At 44.2% G+C, this 17,752-nt stretch overlaps 1 protein-coding gene across 4 annotated transcripts in view; it reads right to left on the bottom strand.

Moving 5' to 3' along the window:
* The window catches only part of LOC128351936 (lipase member M-like), a 49,834-nt gene extending 32,430 nt beyond the window's left edge, over window positions 1–17,404 (bottom strand). The window contains exons 1-2 of one of the 4 annotated variants that reach the window (XM_053312028.1): window positions 17,340–17,404; window positions 4,971–5,073 (exon numbers count right to left, since the gene is read on the bottom strand). In XM_053312028.1, the coding sequence (XP_053168003.1) occupies window positions 4,971–5,066 (96 nt within the window). In that variant the 5' untranslated portion in view covers window positions 5,067–5,073; window positions 17,340–17,404. Of the gene's footprint in view, window positions 1–4,970; window positions 5,074–7,441; window positions 7,495–7,854; window positions 8,094–16,632; window positions 16,746–17,339 lie in introns of those variants that run through there. The other 3 variants (XM_053312027.1, XM_053312025.1, XM_053312026.1) reach the window with 3 other exon arrangements.
* Between the last annotated feature and the right edge of the window lie 348 nt (window positions 17,405–17,752).

Raw genomic sequence — 17,752 nt, 5'->3', positions numbered from 1 at the left:
ATGTAACCCCTAGACTTGGAACCCCAAGATTTGCTCTTGGGGATCAGTGCAGAGCGATGGGTAGGAGGGAGGGAAGAATCAAATATCCTCTCCACTCCTGAAAGACACCACTGGTTTTGCTTTTGCAACTACCCCATGACAATAGGAAAACAGAAGAAAGGGAAGGTCTTTTGGGGATAGAGAAAGCTGGAAGAGACAAGGGAGACTTTAAAAGCTTGCTTCTCATTAACGACAGGCCTTTACATGACCCCAGAATTTATTTTATTTATTTTTTATTTTATTTAAAATAGTTATATCCCGCGCCTCTAATACACTACTGCTCAGGGCAGCACACAACAATTCTTCTAAGATAATTCTTCTCTGAGTTTGGCTACATAGGTAAAGGTGACAAGCCTACCTAGATTGCTTCTTTAATGCAGTCTTCATTAGTCCTAAAACATGTATGAAGTCATAGTGTGTAGAGGGAATGGTGTTAACCCCCCCCCCAACCTTCTGGGTGGGCCCTGACTGGTACACTCCTACCACCACCTATTCACAACCTGGGGAGGGTTTTTTTCTGATGCCTTCCCCTGAGGGTAGACCAGACTGGGTAGACCAAGATACCCACTCTCCTTCACAGTTTCATCCAAGACCTGAAACTGTACAGTGATCACTTGTGAAAAAATATTAGAAAATTGGGGCTCCATTGGCCTAGGCTTGGGAGGCATGTGACTGGGGGCACGTCTTTCTCCACTAAGCACTCAGGAAACAGTATTAACAACTCAAAAAGCTTTATTGTTAGAATGAGATATGATAAAAGCAAATGGGACAAAATATAAAAGTATGCCTCTGCCTCATTCAGACACTCAGGCAACACGGGGTGGGCTGGGGGGATGGACAAGCTAATGCAACCTGACTACAAGTACTATCCCTACAATACTTTTTGCCATTTGAAGATCTATGCTCTGGTGGTGTAGGCAACAAAAAAGCAGTTCTTTTTTGCCTGCATAGCTTCCGCAAATTCATGTCCAGCTGAGTTGTTAGGGTTGTGAGGGGGCTAGTATGTATTGGGTGGAACTGTTTTACAGTGGTTCCACTCCTACCTCTCTGAAGTTGAATCAAAATAAAACGGAGGTACTGTGGGGGACAAGGACCCAAAAGATAGTTTAGATCTGCCTGTTCTGGATGGGATTATACTCCTCCTGAAAGATCAGGTACATCGCTTAAGAGTGCTTCTGGACCCCAAGCATTCCCTGATTTCTCAGGTTGAGGTGATGGCCAGGAACGCTTTTTATCCGTTTCGGCTGATATGTCAGCTACGTCCATTTCTAGAGGTGAATGACCTTATAACAGTGGTACGTATGCTAGTAACCTTGGAATATGCTCCCTCCTGAAATAAGACTTTGGAGTAGGGATGGGCCCGGACCAGTCCGGAGGCTATTGAAAAAGTCTCCGGACCGGTACGGACCTGGGCGGTTCGGGTGGGGGGTAGCTTTAAGAGCGGCGGGAAGGTTTACTTACCCCTCCCGCTGCTTTCCCGCTCTGGCGCCGTAATTCTAGGAGTAATTGGGGCGGCAGGATACCTCCCTGCCGCCCCTTCCCCGCTGTTGCTGGAAAAAACTCCCAGGAGTCCTTTGCGCGCGCGCACGTCACAGAGACCCCCGACCCCAGTGCCGCAGTTGGCAGTTCCATGCACACCCCTACTTTGGAGTATGCTCCCTGCTGAAATAAGAGCATCTCCTTATCTGTTTGTTTTCAGGAAGACCCTCAAGACTTTCCTGATCTCGTAGGCTTTTAATTAGATTTTTTTTAAAATTATTTTATCAACTATTTCACAATATTGTTTTTATTGTGTCATGTATTTTAATCTGTCTTTTAAATATTTTAAATTTTGTACACCACCTAGAGATGTATATATCAGGTGGTATAAAATTATGATAAACAAACAAACTTGGTTCTTAGGACTGTTATATTCCACAGGCCTCCAAGTGTTCTCAGCTCAAGCTGAGTAAGGCCTCAGGAAGAGAGACAGAGAGGCACTTCACCAGCTTCTCTTTCTCTGACTAAATAAAAGAAGCCCCTCCTCCCAAAAAGAGAGGGGAAAGCCAACTTCTAATTTAATTGGTTCTCATTTGAGAGACTGTAGCCAATTACAGGGTTTGATTTGTGGTCTGTTCCTGGTTCATCAGTCCCAGCAACCAGGCCCAGACCCTGTTAACTCTTTGCTCACTACATAGTGTATTTACACTATTTGTTCAAGCCTGTAATCAAATATTGATAAGGCCTCCAATGTTGATAATGGCTCAAATGCTGATGTGGTTCCAATCTGATTTGCACACCCCTTTGTGTGCTATTTACTACCAAAAAAGAAAAGGTCAAATGACACATCTAAAGTATGGTATGGTTTAACCATGTTGTTGCAACACAGCCATGGAAAGCATTGGAAACCCTAGGCTTACTTGCTTTGCCCATCAATCCCAGTGGCACTGTGCTTCCTTGCCACAACTTTAGCCTGCCTGAGTACATTGAGGCTGGACTACATTGAACCTGCCCTGCCCAGCTGCCTAAATGAAGTTGCGACATGCATGAGAACACGAGAGAAAGAAGATGATAATGGGGTAGTCAGAAGTGCTCCAGCCAGTACTCCCAACATCTGCTGATTGGAGAGATGCCTAGAGCTGCTGCCTCCCTGTCTGGTCAACAGTTGGAAATCTAGACAGATTTCAACAAACATTGATTATTCTTTCCCTCCCTGTCTCTAAATTTAGTTTCATGGTTACTCTCCTATTTTTCTCTGACTCATGTATTGGGGATGGTATGGAAGTACATACCATAGTGGGGTTTGCTCTCAGTTACAAATAATTGCAGCCTTAGTCTTGTATTATTCATTCCCTGTTGTTCTTGTTTTTCAGTTCCTCTTCCTTCTCACTGTGTGCACACCTAGTATCTCTTCTGCCTCCCAACCTTTCCCCATTAGGGTCAAGCCAGACGTTCTTTTAAGCAGGCAATTGATCCTTGCAGGCTTTTTATTTTGCTAAATAGCAGCCATGGCACCTCCTTCCAAAGCAGGACCACAGTGTGGGGTAGGGGTTTTTCCCCACCAGCGTGCTGGTCTATACTGGGAGCCCCCATAGCGTCTATTTATCTTAGAGAGCACCTTCTTCCGCATGCTTCCCACTGCACTTTAAGGTCATCTGAGGAGGTTTGTCTCCAGTTACTACTGGTTTGTCTGGTGGCCACTCAAAGGCAGGCCTTCTCTGTAGCTGCACCTGGGCTATGGAATGCACTCCCAGCAGAAATCCGTAATTTTGAGTTCATTGCTGTCTTTCAGGAGAGCCCTTTAAACCTATCTGTTTGCCCTGGTTTTCCAGGGTCTTTAACTGTTTGAGTGTTTAATTGTTTTTTTTATCCTTTTTTATAGTTTTGGCTTTAATCATTAATTGGTTTTTATTGTTCTGTTGTAAAATGCCTTGAGCCATTTTGGAAGGGCGATATATAAATTGAATAAATAAATAAATATTTGTCCCAGAAGGAAAGCTCCCATTGATGCCATGCAATAACAGTTGATGAGGAGCAACACTGAGGGTGGAATAGTGCCTTCATGCCATTCTGGTGAGCTTTCCAAACATTTGATGACCACTATTGAAACAGAGCTTTGGACTCACCCAGCAGGCACTGATGTGTTAGTTTCATACAACATATGTGCACAGAGCAGTGTTTCTCATTGTAAGGCCTGGAGGACAATGGTGGTCCCCAACAACGCTAAGTGCAGCCCTCTTTCTAGTAGTTTATTGGGCCTGTATGAAGTTTTGGCCGAAGCTGAATGCTCTGCACAGTCCCCTCACCCCTGTGGCATCATGGAGAGGTGCAAGGCTTCACTTTGCCCATGCACAATGTGTGCTCCTCTAAGGGAAACTGAGCTCTCTTGAGCTCCTGCACCATCTTGGAAGATGTGCACAGAGTTCTGGAAAGTGTAGTCCTTTCCAGTGCTTTCCCCATAGAGCTCCATCTCTCTTAAAGCAAGACACATTTTTTGTGTCTTGCTTTAAACAGGACCCTCCTAGCACTGCGGAAAGTGCAGAACTGTGCAGAGGTCAGCACAGTGGGAAGCGATTCCCATACCGATGGATTTTTGCCAAAATGGCTCCCTGCTTGAAAAATAGTGAAAATCACTGAACGTCATGATAGAGAACTCGTAAAGTATATGCAATAGGTATTAATCAAGAGTGAGGACAAGTATTAGCAATGGGCTCTGCACGTTTTACCACCTTTACCACTAGGCCCTGCCCAGGTGCCATATTTCTGTGTTTCAAGAGTTGATAACCCTATGAGACCACGAAGCCCTGCCAAATTGTGTCACCAAGGCTCACTTTGTGAGGCTCAGGCTTTCAGGTGCTAAGGACCAGGCAAGTCTATTCTAATGGAATCTCACCTTCTGTATTTACATTCAGCCATGGTCACAGCTATGTTGGCTACCTACTACAGCACAGGACCAAAGGGAGTGTAGCTGGTGATGCACTAAAGGCTTTCTAAGGTAAGAGTAAGGAGATGGTGGCGTGGGGGCTGTTAGATACAATCCAGGTCTCTGGAGGTGAGTGGCTGCAGCAATTTTCTCTCCTGGAACCACTAACTGGGGTTGCATAGGCAGCAACCTGGCAGCAAAACTGATCATCTGCTGGGTGTGCCCATCTATGCTGGCTAACCTCCAGCATCAAAAAAGCAGCCATGTGAACCCATTCTTAGAAAGCTAATTTAGTTTGCTAGGTCAATGAGCTAATCTGGAAAGGAAACTTGAGTCAAACCATGCCAAATTAATTGCCAATTATTCTGGGCAGACATGGAGATCCTGCAGCAAAAAGGACGTGCTTATGAAAAGCAGTTAAAGATCACATATAGGTTACTTTTTCATAACAATGCAATCCATTGTTTTCAAATGTATCGGAACATACATTCAATAAAATACATTCATATATACTGTATAAGCAACTTACAATAGACATAGATTGTTGAGGATTCTGATGTCTTATGAGTCCTTTTGAAAATGTAACCTGTGGGATTAGGCATGCCACTACTATAAACAGCCACATCTTAGACCTATATAAAACAAAACCGATTATTTCAAAAGAAATATAATATCTAGCTTCATAAAATATCAGTCATTAAGGTGGATGCTTTGCAGAGAACTCAAGATCTAAGTGTGATTTGAGCGGTCAGAGGTGCTGCAGGATCCTCTGCAGCAACAAAGAGATTGTCTAAGGCTTCAAGATTAAGGATACCTACACCAGTAGTGGCCGGTGCAGACACCGGGGTGGCAGTGAGAGGCACCTTTAAGAGTAAATCAGTCGGTGCTTACATCTGCTCTTGCTGCACCTGTACGCTGCTCAGAGCATCAATGTGCTGCCCAGCACCCCCTGCGGTGGAGGATTGCCTCTACCACTCACCTGGCCACCGGCAGGGGATTGGCTCCACAGAGGCCAGGTAAATGGCATAGGCCCCCACCATGGAGGGTGCTGGGCAGTGCACTGCTGCTTTGAGCAATGCTCAGGTGCGGCAAGAGCAGAGGTTAATTTACTCTTAAAGGTGCCTCTCACCGCTCCCGGTGGCGCCCACACTGGCTGCTACTGGTCTACACCCTTCTTGGTGCAAATGGAGACTCAGTTCATTTAAGAGATGTAAATAAATCTTTAAATAATGATTTGTTAAATTTTATTTTAATAATACAATATTAATTTAAATATTTATTATTACTTCAAATAATAATATATTATTAAAACAAATAAATTTTATTTATTTCCATATCAATATATTTAGGACCATATTCATACCTCAAAGTAAGTTTGATTGTCACCAATGTGTCTTGCTTCAAGGTAAATGTATTTAGGGATACCTAAATATTTGCTTCAGAGACTGCAAAGCAGAAGATGGGTAAGGCAGGAACAAGTAAGGATGTATGAATCGATTTTGGTCCAAATTGATTCAACTCAAATCTAGTTCGAATGATTCAGACCCAAAACAAATCTCCCTGGTGGCAAGTGGCTAGATTTGAGCTCAAATTGAATCTGGCTTGAATCAATTGAGTAGATTTGAGATTCGAGAGGCCATTTTGTGTGCTGAGTTTCCTGAGTCTCCATTTTGTGTGTCTGAATATTTCAAGCTCTCCAAGCTTCTCTGCCATGATGGTTGGCCAGTTTGCAGGGTAGTGTGATAGGCTGTTGATCCCCTCTGCTTCTTCCTCTTTCTTCTTCTTCTTTTTTGTATTTTAAATTTTTATTGGCTTTTACAATAGCTTTACTTTCAAATCAAATTACATTCTTTTATTTAATTCTACACATAAGTAAATATTGACTTCCTGCTTACCTATCTGCGTGGTTCACGATAACGATACTTATAAACCACTGCTATAATAATTCAAAACATACATACTCCACATTGCAAACTCAATTTTACCCTGCCCAACCTGCTGTTATGACTATATTTCAAGCCCTACTGAAAAGTCCATATTAGAAAAATAGTTCTTTAAGTAAAAGAAAAATGGGTCCCAATCTTCTTTAAAACATTCCAAATTTTTGTCTCTTATAAGTGCTGTAAGCTTTGCTATCTCAGCATATTCCAAAATTTTTATCAACCAGTCTTCCTTTGAGGGCATTTTAGTGTCTTTCTATTTCTGCGCATATACAGTACTATCCTAGCCGCCGTGGTTGCATACATAAAAAATGTTGAATTTCTTCTGGAGAACTCTCTTTCAGTTATTCCCAGGAGGAAGGATTCTGGCCTCTTAAGAAACATCATTTTAAAATTTTTCTTCAACTCATTGTATATCATATCCCAAAAAGCCTTTGCCTTCTCGCATGACCACCACATATGGAAAAAAGTTCCTTCACATTGTCCACATTTCCAATGTTTGTTTGAAACATTTTTATACATTAGTGCTAATTTTTTCAGATACCACCTATAGATCATCTTATAATAATTTTCTTTTAAAGTATAACATGCAGTAAACGTTAAATCAATTTTCCATAATTTTTCCCAAGCAGCCATATCTATATTATGACCCACATCTTGAGCCCATTTTATCATAGTCATTTTAACCACTTCATCTCTTGTCTCCTCCAAAAGCAACAACTTAAATATCTTAGAGACTAATCTTTCATCATTTTCACACAGCTCCTTCTCATATCTCAACATTTGATCCACAAATCCAACCTTAAGATCCTTTTTATAAATTTCATTTAGCTGATGATTCTGAAATCAATTACTTACTAACCAAATTTTGTACTTCATTTAAATGTTTTAATTTGCAGCCCTTCTCTTGAAAACATAACAAATCCCAATAAGTACCCCATTCGAATTTCATATTTGTCTCTTTATGTGCCAAAGCCTGAATTGGGGATACCCACAGTGGAGTTTTACACTCCAACCATTTTTTATATTTTGCCCTTACTCCCATCAGACTCCTTCTTACATAGTGATTAAGAAAGTCTTTGCAGGGTAGTATGATAAGCTGTTGATCCCCTTTGCTTCTTGGTTGGCTTGTTGTCATTCAAATCCTGTGTTGCCATGGGGAACTGTGCCAACACTGGCTGGGGGGAAGGAATAAGGGAGGGAGGCAGATGGAGGGACATACAAATGTATTTAAGGGGGCAGAGTCCCCTGGTCAGCCATTGTTCTGCTTCTTCATGAGAGAAGAGAGAGAAGTGCTTTGCCACTGCCTGTTATTCTGGCTGCTAGTGTTACTGTGATGAGGAGATTCATTTCTTCTTCTTCTTGGACTACTGCTGGTAGAAGATAATCTCATAAAATCAAATTCTTCCAGAATAATCCAGACTCTTCTCCCCCTCCCCCGCAAATCACTGAGACACTAGTGCCTGTGCCTACCTGGTGTTTGCTAGGGAGAGAAGGTGCTTGAGCCAGCCCAGGCCAGCTCCCCCCGCCTCTCTTTTCAAAAATTTGATGTTGTTTTCATTTGGGCTGTTTTTGATGGTGGGGTTGCACTGTGGCTGCCCTGCGCCCTCCCTTCCCCATCGGCTGTTGAGTCTGCAGCTAAAAATAGATGAGAGACCACTAGACCAGACCAGACCGAGGGGGAATATTGGGCTCAGCATGGGAGAAGACTTGGACTGAGTGAGTACCCCCATTTAGTTTTCTTCACACGCACACACACACACCCACACAACTGCACATTTACTCACAGAGTCACACAAATTAAAGAATCTTCTAGTAATCACAAATTGTATTGTATTTTTTCAGGTTAGGTAAGGATTTCACTTGTTGGTTTTAAAGGTTTTCATTTTAGAGGAGGGGAAGGTTAATTCCATGTTAGTTTGTCTTTTTTTATTAAAGGGGAGGATTAAGGCATTGTCCAGAGGTTTTTGATGTTGTTTTGTTTGGTTTTTGCATTTTAAGACTCCAGCAGCTTTTTTGTGCCCACCACTGCCCACTGACAGTGTCTGTGTGGCACCCACTATGCTGAAGTAAATCCAGCCCCTTTCTTTTCCCCCGCCCACTCTCCTTTTGCTCTTTAAAAAAAATGTAAAAGGAGTCCTGCACTCAGTGCTCTAGCTTTTTTGTGCCCACCACTGCCCACTGGCAGTGGGTGTGTGGCACCCATTCTGCTGAAGTAGATTCGGCCCCTTCTTTTACCCCCTTTCTCCCCCCCCCCACTTGCTTTTGCTTTAAAAAATTCCAAAAAGACTCCTGCAGCAGCATTTTTTGTGTACGCTGTCCACTGGCACTGCTCGGTGCACTTCTTGACTGACCCTAACCCTAGCCCTTGTCCCTTATAGTTCTAGTAATAATCAACTGTGTGTGCCCTGACACTCACCCCTCTTTGGCCCTTTGGCCCCCTAAGTCTTTTCTTCAATTAAGGGTTAATAAACCCCAAAAGAGATGGCTGGGCAGGCAGGCGGTAGGAGTAGAGTGCCAGTTAGGGGGAGGGTTGATGCTGGTCATGGTGGGGTATGGCAACAGGGGCCTTCTCTTCGAATCACCCCATCCCTTCTTTGGTGTGTGTCATGGCTCAGACCTCTGACTCTTCTGAATCAGAGGAGGAATGGGAGGACTTGGTTGGGAGTGCAGGCTCAAAGGCAGAGCAACAGGATCTGGCAGGGAGAACAGACTCTGGAGCTGAGGAATCGGGACAGCTGCTAGACATGAGAGCTGAGGAGGCTGATCAGGAGGAGGCGGGGATTTGTCTTGAGAAGATGTCTCAAGAGAAAGGCTGAGTATAAATTTTAACACTGTAAAAATTCATTTTTTAAAAAAGTAAGCACCTCACTGGCTTGTGGGCTAGGGAGTTGTTGGCATCCATTGTGCCCTACCCCCCACAAAAAACCAACTTTGGACCACCCTGGTACTACCCATGGGGACACTTTGAATCCCCACTATTCCCTATGGAAGAAAAAATAAAACCACTCCAAACTCAAACATTCATGAAAAATTAGCCCTTTGCCCAATTTCTTTGGGGTTTAGGTGGTGGTTGCCACACATTGGACACTACCACCCTACCTACACTGGTGTCCCCGGCCCTTTAAATTTTTCTGAATCAATTTGAGATCAAATTGAATCCAAAGCGAAGTGCATCTGGGCTGATTTGAGGGAGTTAGATTTGAGATTAAATCGATTCTTGCTGATTCAATTTGATCTTGAATCAAATAGCAAAAATTTTATTTGTGCACATCTCTAGGAACAAATATTAAAAGTGATTGACATCAGACTAAGTTGCTCAATAGTAATATTCATGAGTTACTCTAAAGGATTACTTAATTTCAATAGGACTACTCAGGAATAATTTAGTCTGCATGTCAGCCAGTATCAGATAGCAACAATAATTAGGGATGTGCACGGAACTGGTTTGGAGTCCCTTTATGGGCCTCCAAACCAGTTAGAACAACCAGTGGTTCTGCCAGTTCAAAGATGGGGGTTGACTTTAAAGGTGGGGGAGGGTGCACTTACCCCTCCCTCTACTTTTCCCTCACTGGCGCTCCATTGCAAACTGGTCTGGTGGGCTGACAGCGTACCTCCCTGCCACCCCATCCACTCCTCAGGCCAGAAGTAAGCGGAAGTACCTGGCATGCGTGTGCAGGTTGGGGACATGTGCACAAGCAAATGTGGTGTACGCATGCACTCCTGATGTATACATGTGCTTTGGGTACTTGCACTTACTTCCAGTCCAAGGAGCAGACAGGGCAGCAGGGAAGTACGGTTTTCAATAGAGCGCCAGTGGGGAAAAGCAGAGGGAGTGGTAAGTGCATCCTCCCCCACCCTTAAAGTCAACCCTCCCACCTTCAAATTTCTCCCACCCAGTTCCATGCACATCTCTAACCATAACAGGAACACAGGAATTTGTCTTATACAGAGTCAGACTGGTGGTCCATCTAGCTCAGTATTGTCTACACAGACTGACAGCAGCTTCTCCAAGGTTCCAGGAAGGCGTCTCTCCCAGCCATATCTGGAGATGCATGGAAGGAAACTTGGCACCTTCCACATGCAAGCATGCAGATACTCTTCCCAGAGCAGCCCAAATATTTTACAGTGTTCACATGTAACCTCCCTTTCAAATGCAAATCAAGGCACAGATGCTACCACAAGACCAGCTCTCCTTCCCAATAATGCTTATGCTAGTGTTCCTTCTACTGCTTCTACTAGTACTACATTGCTAGTAGTTAGGATGCATTGTCCAGACCTTAAGAATCAAGGATCCTGAACCATTTTTGTAGAGGCAGTATATAAATCAAATACATAAAGAAAAATAAATTAGGAGTTGTATTAAAAATATTTTCCCCTGATACCACAGTGATGGGTATTTTCCAGGCAGAATTTCTTCTTTATTTAAGTAGTAAAAATAATTCTATCCTGCCCTTAAACTACAGAAAATCTCCAAGTAAAAATACACAACAATGTAATAACAAAATGAAATAAAAGTAGCACAATTTTATAAATCTAGTCTTACAGAATAAAACTAGAGTGGATCCAAATATTCTCCTAGAAGCAATTTCAGTAAAGGGAGGAGAATGAATCAGAATGGTTTGGTGGGGTAGATGGGAATGTTTGAGTATGGGGTGGATTAAGACTATCTGGAGACACGATGATAGTGGGTGTCCCCTTTTGGTACTCATTGCTTGCTCCATTGTTACCATGGAAACCCAAATGTTAGGACACTGACAAGCCTAACTGCACATGGATGTCTTTTACTTGATGATTGTAATATGCAGTGGTGGCTTGCATGTGTGGATGAGTCATTACATGTCAGATGGCTCACAGAGCATTTTATATTACCTCATGAACACAATGCTCTTTCATGGAGTCAGATCATAAAGTCAGGTGAGTCATCAACAGATGATTAACCAAATGATGTGAGATCAAGACATAGATATGTGATTTATTCATATTTATAAAACCATGTTTTGCCAGTTGGCCCCAAAGCAATGTACAACAATTAAAATCCAATATAAAAAACAAATAACAGATACAGTCAAGACTGCATCATCCAACAGAACACTAAATTCCATCAAACATAACCAGAAGCAGTTAAAAACAAGTTGTTCTAGTAAGAACTAATCAGCCTACTTTCCTTTCATTGTCTCTACAACTGGACTAAATTTGGTTCAAATCGAGGTCCACAACATGATCTCTTGCATCTCAAATGTTCATGTGTCCATCATCTTGGATAGGGGTGCATGACATCATTACAAATGACACAATTGAGGTGTCCCTGTGTGTCACTCATTACAACTGAACCCAATTTGGTTCAAATGGGTTAGAAAGTCCACAAATTAGCCAGCTTGAGTCTCAGTTGTTCACACAACCACCATTTTGGATTGAAGTGGATGACAACATTGCAAACTATGTCATTGAGGTGTCCCTGTGTGTCCCTACAGCTGTACCAAATTTGATTCAAATCAGTTAAGCAGTTTACAAGTTAGCCCATTTGTGCCTCAAAAGTTTACGTGTCCGCCATCTTGAACTGGTGTGGATAACATCATCACCACTTACGCAATTAAGGTGTCCCTGCGTGTCACTCACTGCAACTGTACACACTTTAGTTCAGATGGGTCAGGCAGTCCACAAATTAGCTTGCTTGCGCCTCAGATGTTCATGTGGCTGCCATTTTGAATTGGAGTGGATGACATCATCACACACTACACCATTAGGGCAGGCCTGTGTGTCCCTACAGCTGTAGCAAATTTGGTTCATATCAGTTAGGCGGTTCACAAGCTAGCCCACTTGCGCCTCAAAAGTTTACACGTCCACCATGTTGGATCGGTGTGGATGACATCATCACCAACTATGCTGTTGAGATGACCCTGTGTGTCACACACTGCAACTGAACCTAATTTGGTTAGATAGTCCACATATTAGCCTTCTTGAGCCTCATATGTTCACGTGGCTGCCATCTTGGTTGGGAATGGATGACATCATCACACACCACGTCATTTGGGCATCCCTATGTGTACCTACAGCTGTAGCAAATTTGGTTCAAATCGTCAAGGCAGTTCACAAGTTAGCCCACTTGCACCTCAAAAGTTCTCACGTCCGCCTTCTTGGACTGGAATGGATGGCATCATCACAAACTGCACCATTGAGGTGTCCCTATGTGTACCCGACTTGGTTCATATTTGTCCAGGGTTTGTGAAGTTAATGCGGGGGGGACGGGACACACACACGGACGGACACATGAACACACACACAGAGAAAGCCAGGTGATCTCATAAGTCTACTGGAAAGTAGACTAATAACATAACTTTGTTTTATAGCTTCTTCCTTCATAAATACAAAACAATCTTATGTTTGCTTAACTAAGCTTTATTCAGAAACAAGTCCATTTTTCTCCTTCTCTTTCCCCTCCCTTTCCTTTCTGACTCTACCCCACACACTCTGTACAGCATCCCCACTGAGACAAATTTCTAATGAAGAAAACATAAAGGATTCTAGATAAAACAGAACAAACCAGCAGCAGTTAAAAATAATACAACTTCAGAAATTACAAAGAGCAACAAAACAAAAATAAAGTGAAATCACATCCTTATTATCCAAAGGCATTCTGCAGATGTCTTATATGATTCAACTGAGAGCAAGTGGCCCTGGAAACCTTTTGAGACTTTTAAGTTATAATCAACACCTTGAAATGAATCCAGAAACAAATAACCAGGTGGTGCAACTGTCTCAAGATAAGTGCATATATGAATCAGCCATAAGTAGTGTCACGTTGCATTGATCAGAGATGCATCAGGCAGAAATTCATCTGTGGCATCTCTGGGAAGTTATTAGGGAAACTCCCCAAAATGCCCTAAATGTCAATGGTTCAATTCCTTTAATCCAGGGGTTCTCAACCTTGGGTCCCCAGATGTTGTTGGACTTCAACTCCCATAATCCCCAACCAAAGGCCACGGGGGCTGGGGATTATGGGAGTTGAAGTCAGAGGCGTAACTAGGGAAAACGGCGCCCGGGGCAAGCACTGAAATTGCGCCCCCCCCCCGCCGCCGCCCCCAGCATACATGTGACTGACACACGTTTCAGAAAACTTTTATTTTAAAAATTTAAAAAATTACAAAAATTACCAAAAATTTCAAAATGCGATAAATAACCAGAAATGCGATAAATAACCAAAAATCCAATAAATAACTTTATAATTATGAATTATGATGCAATGATGATACTACATTATACTTAGGTTTTTCCTCGCAACAACCCTGTGGAGTTGGCTTGTATCCCAAACATCAGAATTATGATGCAATGATGATACATGCTACATAATACTTAGGTTTTTCCTCACAACAACCCTGTGAAGTTGGCTTGTATCACAAGCCAACTTCACAGGGTTGTTGTGAGGAAAAACCTAAGTATTATGTAGCATGTATCATCATTGCATCATAATTCTTATAAGGATAAGACTCATACTTTAAAAGCGCTCAGAAATAGGTGTAGTTGGCAAAGAAAATCTGCATGCACAAGCATTCATGTTGCATGGCCACATTCCTTTTAAATTTTTATATTAAGAAAATATATAGACCCACACTCTCTTGCCCAAAATATGACATTTTGAAAACCAACATTCTCATTTATGACAGGTACCAAAACCAATACAAATGATAATGGTTTCATTCTTAACCTATTGCACAACAGCTTTAAACAGACATTCTCAATTGAACAGAACTAGAGAATGAATGGAAAGCTACTCTAACAAAGAGACTTCTGCAACCAGTGACTTGGAAAAACTACACAGCTCATGCTTGTGATTACTTTCCTAAAGAGGACAAAGCCACACAAAAGTATTGAAACTATGGCTCAAACTCAGCCAGGAAGGAAGGAAGGAAGAACCCACAAAACTATGAAGCGTGTTTTTGTTTTAAACATGGAAGATCCTGCAACCAGACGCATAATGAATTATACTGAAGTAAGTATTTGGAACGGAACTCAATTGAATTAACAGAGCAAACGACAACCCAGTTAAAAATCAGATATATATGTATTGGGATATAAATCTCTCCCCCGCCCCCCGCCCCCATTCCCTGGGGCTTAAACTCTACTACTTCATTTTAACTGGGCTGTATGTGAGATGAGGATCCATCAAAGCCGTCCAGCTTAACTAATTTGTGGATTGCAGCCAAATGCCTGCAGACAAAACATACATTACCTACAGACATATGCAAGTTGATGATGAAGCTAACAAAAGAATCTCTACAGCGGAGCGAACAACTAGGAGGAGGAGCAGGGGATCCACCCAGACCCCAATCGGATACAGACAAAGGAGTGAGACGGCAACTTCAGCGCCTCTCTGCAAAGTGCCCTCGTCCTCTCGCCATTGCCAGGTGCGAAAGCAGAGGCAGCTGCTCGGGCACCACACGCTCCCCCGCTGCGGAGGTGGCTGCTGGGCAGAAGCCAAGCACAAGAGGCTCCCGGCCCAGAGGAGGACCCCGAAGTAGATACCGGGGAAGGCAGAGCATGCCTTGAGCCAGGCCATGCCGCCGAAAGCTCGAACAGGGGGAGGAAGGTGGGGGGGGATTACTATTATTGTTATTTTTAAAAGGGAGGGAGGGGAGGCAGAAGGGCGAGAAGAAGCAGCAGCAGCAGCAAACCTCGGCTCCTCAGCTGCTGCTCTTGGTCTGGTGGTCGAGCCGGCGGACGGGTGGGGGCTGCAGAAGCCAGCCCGCCGTCTCCAGCGCAGCCTGCAGGGGGAGCGGAGGAGAAAGAGAGGACGGCGGGTAGAAGAGAGGGGACAGCGGGTGGAAGAGACCCCCCGCCCCAGCCGGCAGCAGCTTCCCGCCCCAGCCAGCAGCAGCTTCCCTTCGCTTGTCTCTCCCAAGCAGAGACTGTTTTGGTTTCGTCCTCCTGGAAAGGGCACAGCGCGAGCGGGATGGACGAAGAAACCCAGCTGGTGGGGCAATTGTTGCTGCTGTTTTCCCGGCGTTGTGAGGAAGTAGCAGTTGAAGGCGCGGGGCGGTATATCTCTGGTTCACATGGGAACACAAAAGACGAACGAAAACCGAAGGTAAAGACATAAGGCAGACTACCACCAAACAAACAAACTCCACCAAACAAACAAACTCACAGGAAGAGAATCCTGAATCCTTCCTCAGTGCTCCATCATCCTTGGTGCTTGTCCTCCTGCTCGGCTCGGCTGGCCGCCGTGCCGAATCCTTCCTTCCTCCCTCCCCGGCAAGTGCACGTGGCGGCAAGCTCTCACAGCCAGACACGCATGTGCGGCGTGTCCTCCCAACACGCATGCGCTCAGCGCGGACTCTCGGAGTGTCTGAGCTGAGACAGAGACAGAGTCTCAGCCGTTGCCTTGCCGACGCTGCAATTTGCAAAGCAGGCAGGCAGGCACCGCACTACAAAAAGCAAATGCGGCGGCGGTGGCGCCCAGTGCCAGAGCTGGCGCCGGGACCGGGGGAGGGGGAGGGGGGACCGCTGCAGTGCACGCACACACACACACATTTTTCTCAAAAAAAAAAAAAAATCCGAAAACGGCAGGGGGTCTTCGGGGGTACTTTCTGGTGCCCCCTAGTGGGTGGTGCCTGGGGCACGTGCCCCCCCTGCCCCCCTATCGTTACGCCTATGGTTGAAGTCCAACAACATCTGGGGACCCAAGGTTGAGAATCCCTGCTTTAATCAGAGGGAAAAGAGCAAGTGAAAGTTTTTAATAACCCCCTTAGCTCTATGATGCAGTACTAAGATTCTTTTTTCCATGATGTTTTCCATGATGTTTCCTCCAACATTCCATGATTTTGCTTTTCAAATATGCTTTAATCTTGCCCTATATTCAGTTGGATTAAGCATGCCTAATTTTCACATCTTCTTATTAAAAATCAGATATTTCCTTCCTAAGGCACTAATGTTTTAGCCTGTCTGATAATCAAGTTTGTTATTTAGAAGTTTGTCCCAATAGACATCCTGTAGAGAGCATGAGAGGTGAACTCAAAAGGGCAGATGAAGAGAGCAGGAAAAAGGAGGGGGAGAGTGAAATAGAACTTCCTTGATATAGTTCTCAATTAAATCTACAAAAGATGCTTCATGTTTACAAGGAAAGCAGTTACAAAAGCTAGTTTAAGATACAATCTCTTAAATACAAAACATATGTCATTACAATCAAACTGCGGGCAATAGATAAGATTTACAAACTAAAGACATACATCAAAGAAAATTGTTTTTGCTTACCTGCTCTCTTCTCCAGGAGAGCTTGCTTCTCAAGTGAACGTAGCTGTGCAGTTTTAATAATTATGTAGCAAGCATACATGCTATTTAAAGAGTCATGTTAAGCAAGAGATTTTGGCCACACACCCCAGCTCGTCCAGAGGGCGGGCTCTTTGCCCCAGCCTATTGAATGAGGCACAAGGCAATGGCTGCCCTTCAATTGGCTGCCATTGAAGCCAATTTAATGCCCTTCAGTTGGCTGCCATAGAAGGCTAGTGAGGGTGGGCTTGCACTACCATTACTTCAGCTGTGCATGCCTCTGAGACTGGGATAGAGAAGTGATGTGAGAGGATCTCCCACGCGTCGCTTCTCCTGGACTTGGAGGCTTTTCATGGTGGTGGAGTTGAAACAGCATTTTTGACAGTGAGGTGGTCACGGGTCTTGGGGGCCTACCTCCCCCCCACCCACCCAATTTGATTCCAGCAGCTGTGGGGCAGTGAAGAAGAGACAGGGCCTTGTGACTTCTTTCCTCACCTGATTGGGGGCTGGTGTTTTGCTGATCGTGGCATGTCGTGGGGCCTCCAGCCTGACTGGAGAAGATAAGTCAGGCCTTGCAACAGAAGCAGGGGTGCACCAAGGTAATTTGGGCCTGAGCACACCCACGAGGCCCCCTCAAACCTCCTTTAGGGTCCCCGCCCCGCCAAACCTCAGCTTTTTAAAAAAAGTCTTACCGTAGACAAGGGGTGGCTGTAGGGCGGGGGTGGAGCAGTTCTTTCCCCTTCTCCCCCCTCCCCCAGTGGCGATGAGGTGGGAGCAGGAGAGATGCTGGCCCCATCCATTCGGGCCAGCAGCTTTAATCAACTGCAAGGTGCATCTGTGCAGTTTAGAGATCGTTGCAAGCCCGTGACGTCGCCTGCGACTGGGTCCCCAAGGTCTGGGTGTTAGTGTGCCTCTGAGCTGAAGGAATATTCCAGTAGTGTGAGGAGATAGAGGAAATGACATTGATGTGACAGACGTACGTGATCAACGGAAGCAGTTTCCTGTCATTCTATTCCAAAGAATGCCCTAGAGCATACCTGTAAAAAGAAAATGACTGCCATATTTCGAAATGCCTCTGTTGCTCTTTTCTCATCTTTTTAACCCT

This window comes from Hemicordylus capensis, chromosome 3, assembly GCF_027244095.1.
Source record: "Hemicordylus capensis ecotype Gifberg chromosome 3, rHemCap1.1.pri, whole genome shotgun sequence".
Taxonomy (NCBI): domain Eukaryota; kingdom Metazoa; phylum Chordata; class Lepidosauria; order Squamata; family Cordylidae; genus Hemicordylus; species Hemicordylus capensis.
The sequence above is the reverse complement of the archived record's forward strand: the minus strand, read 5'-3'. Positions and strand labels throughout refer to the sequence as shown.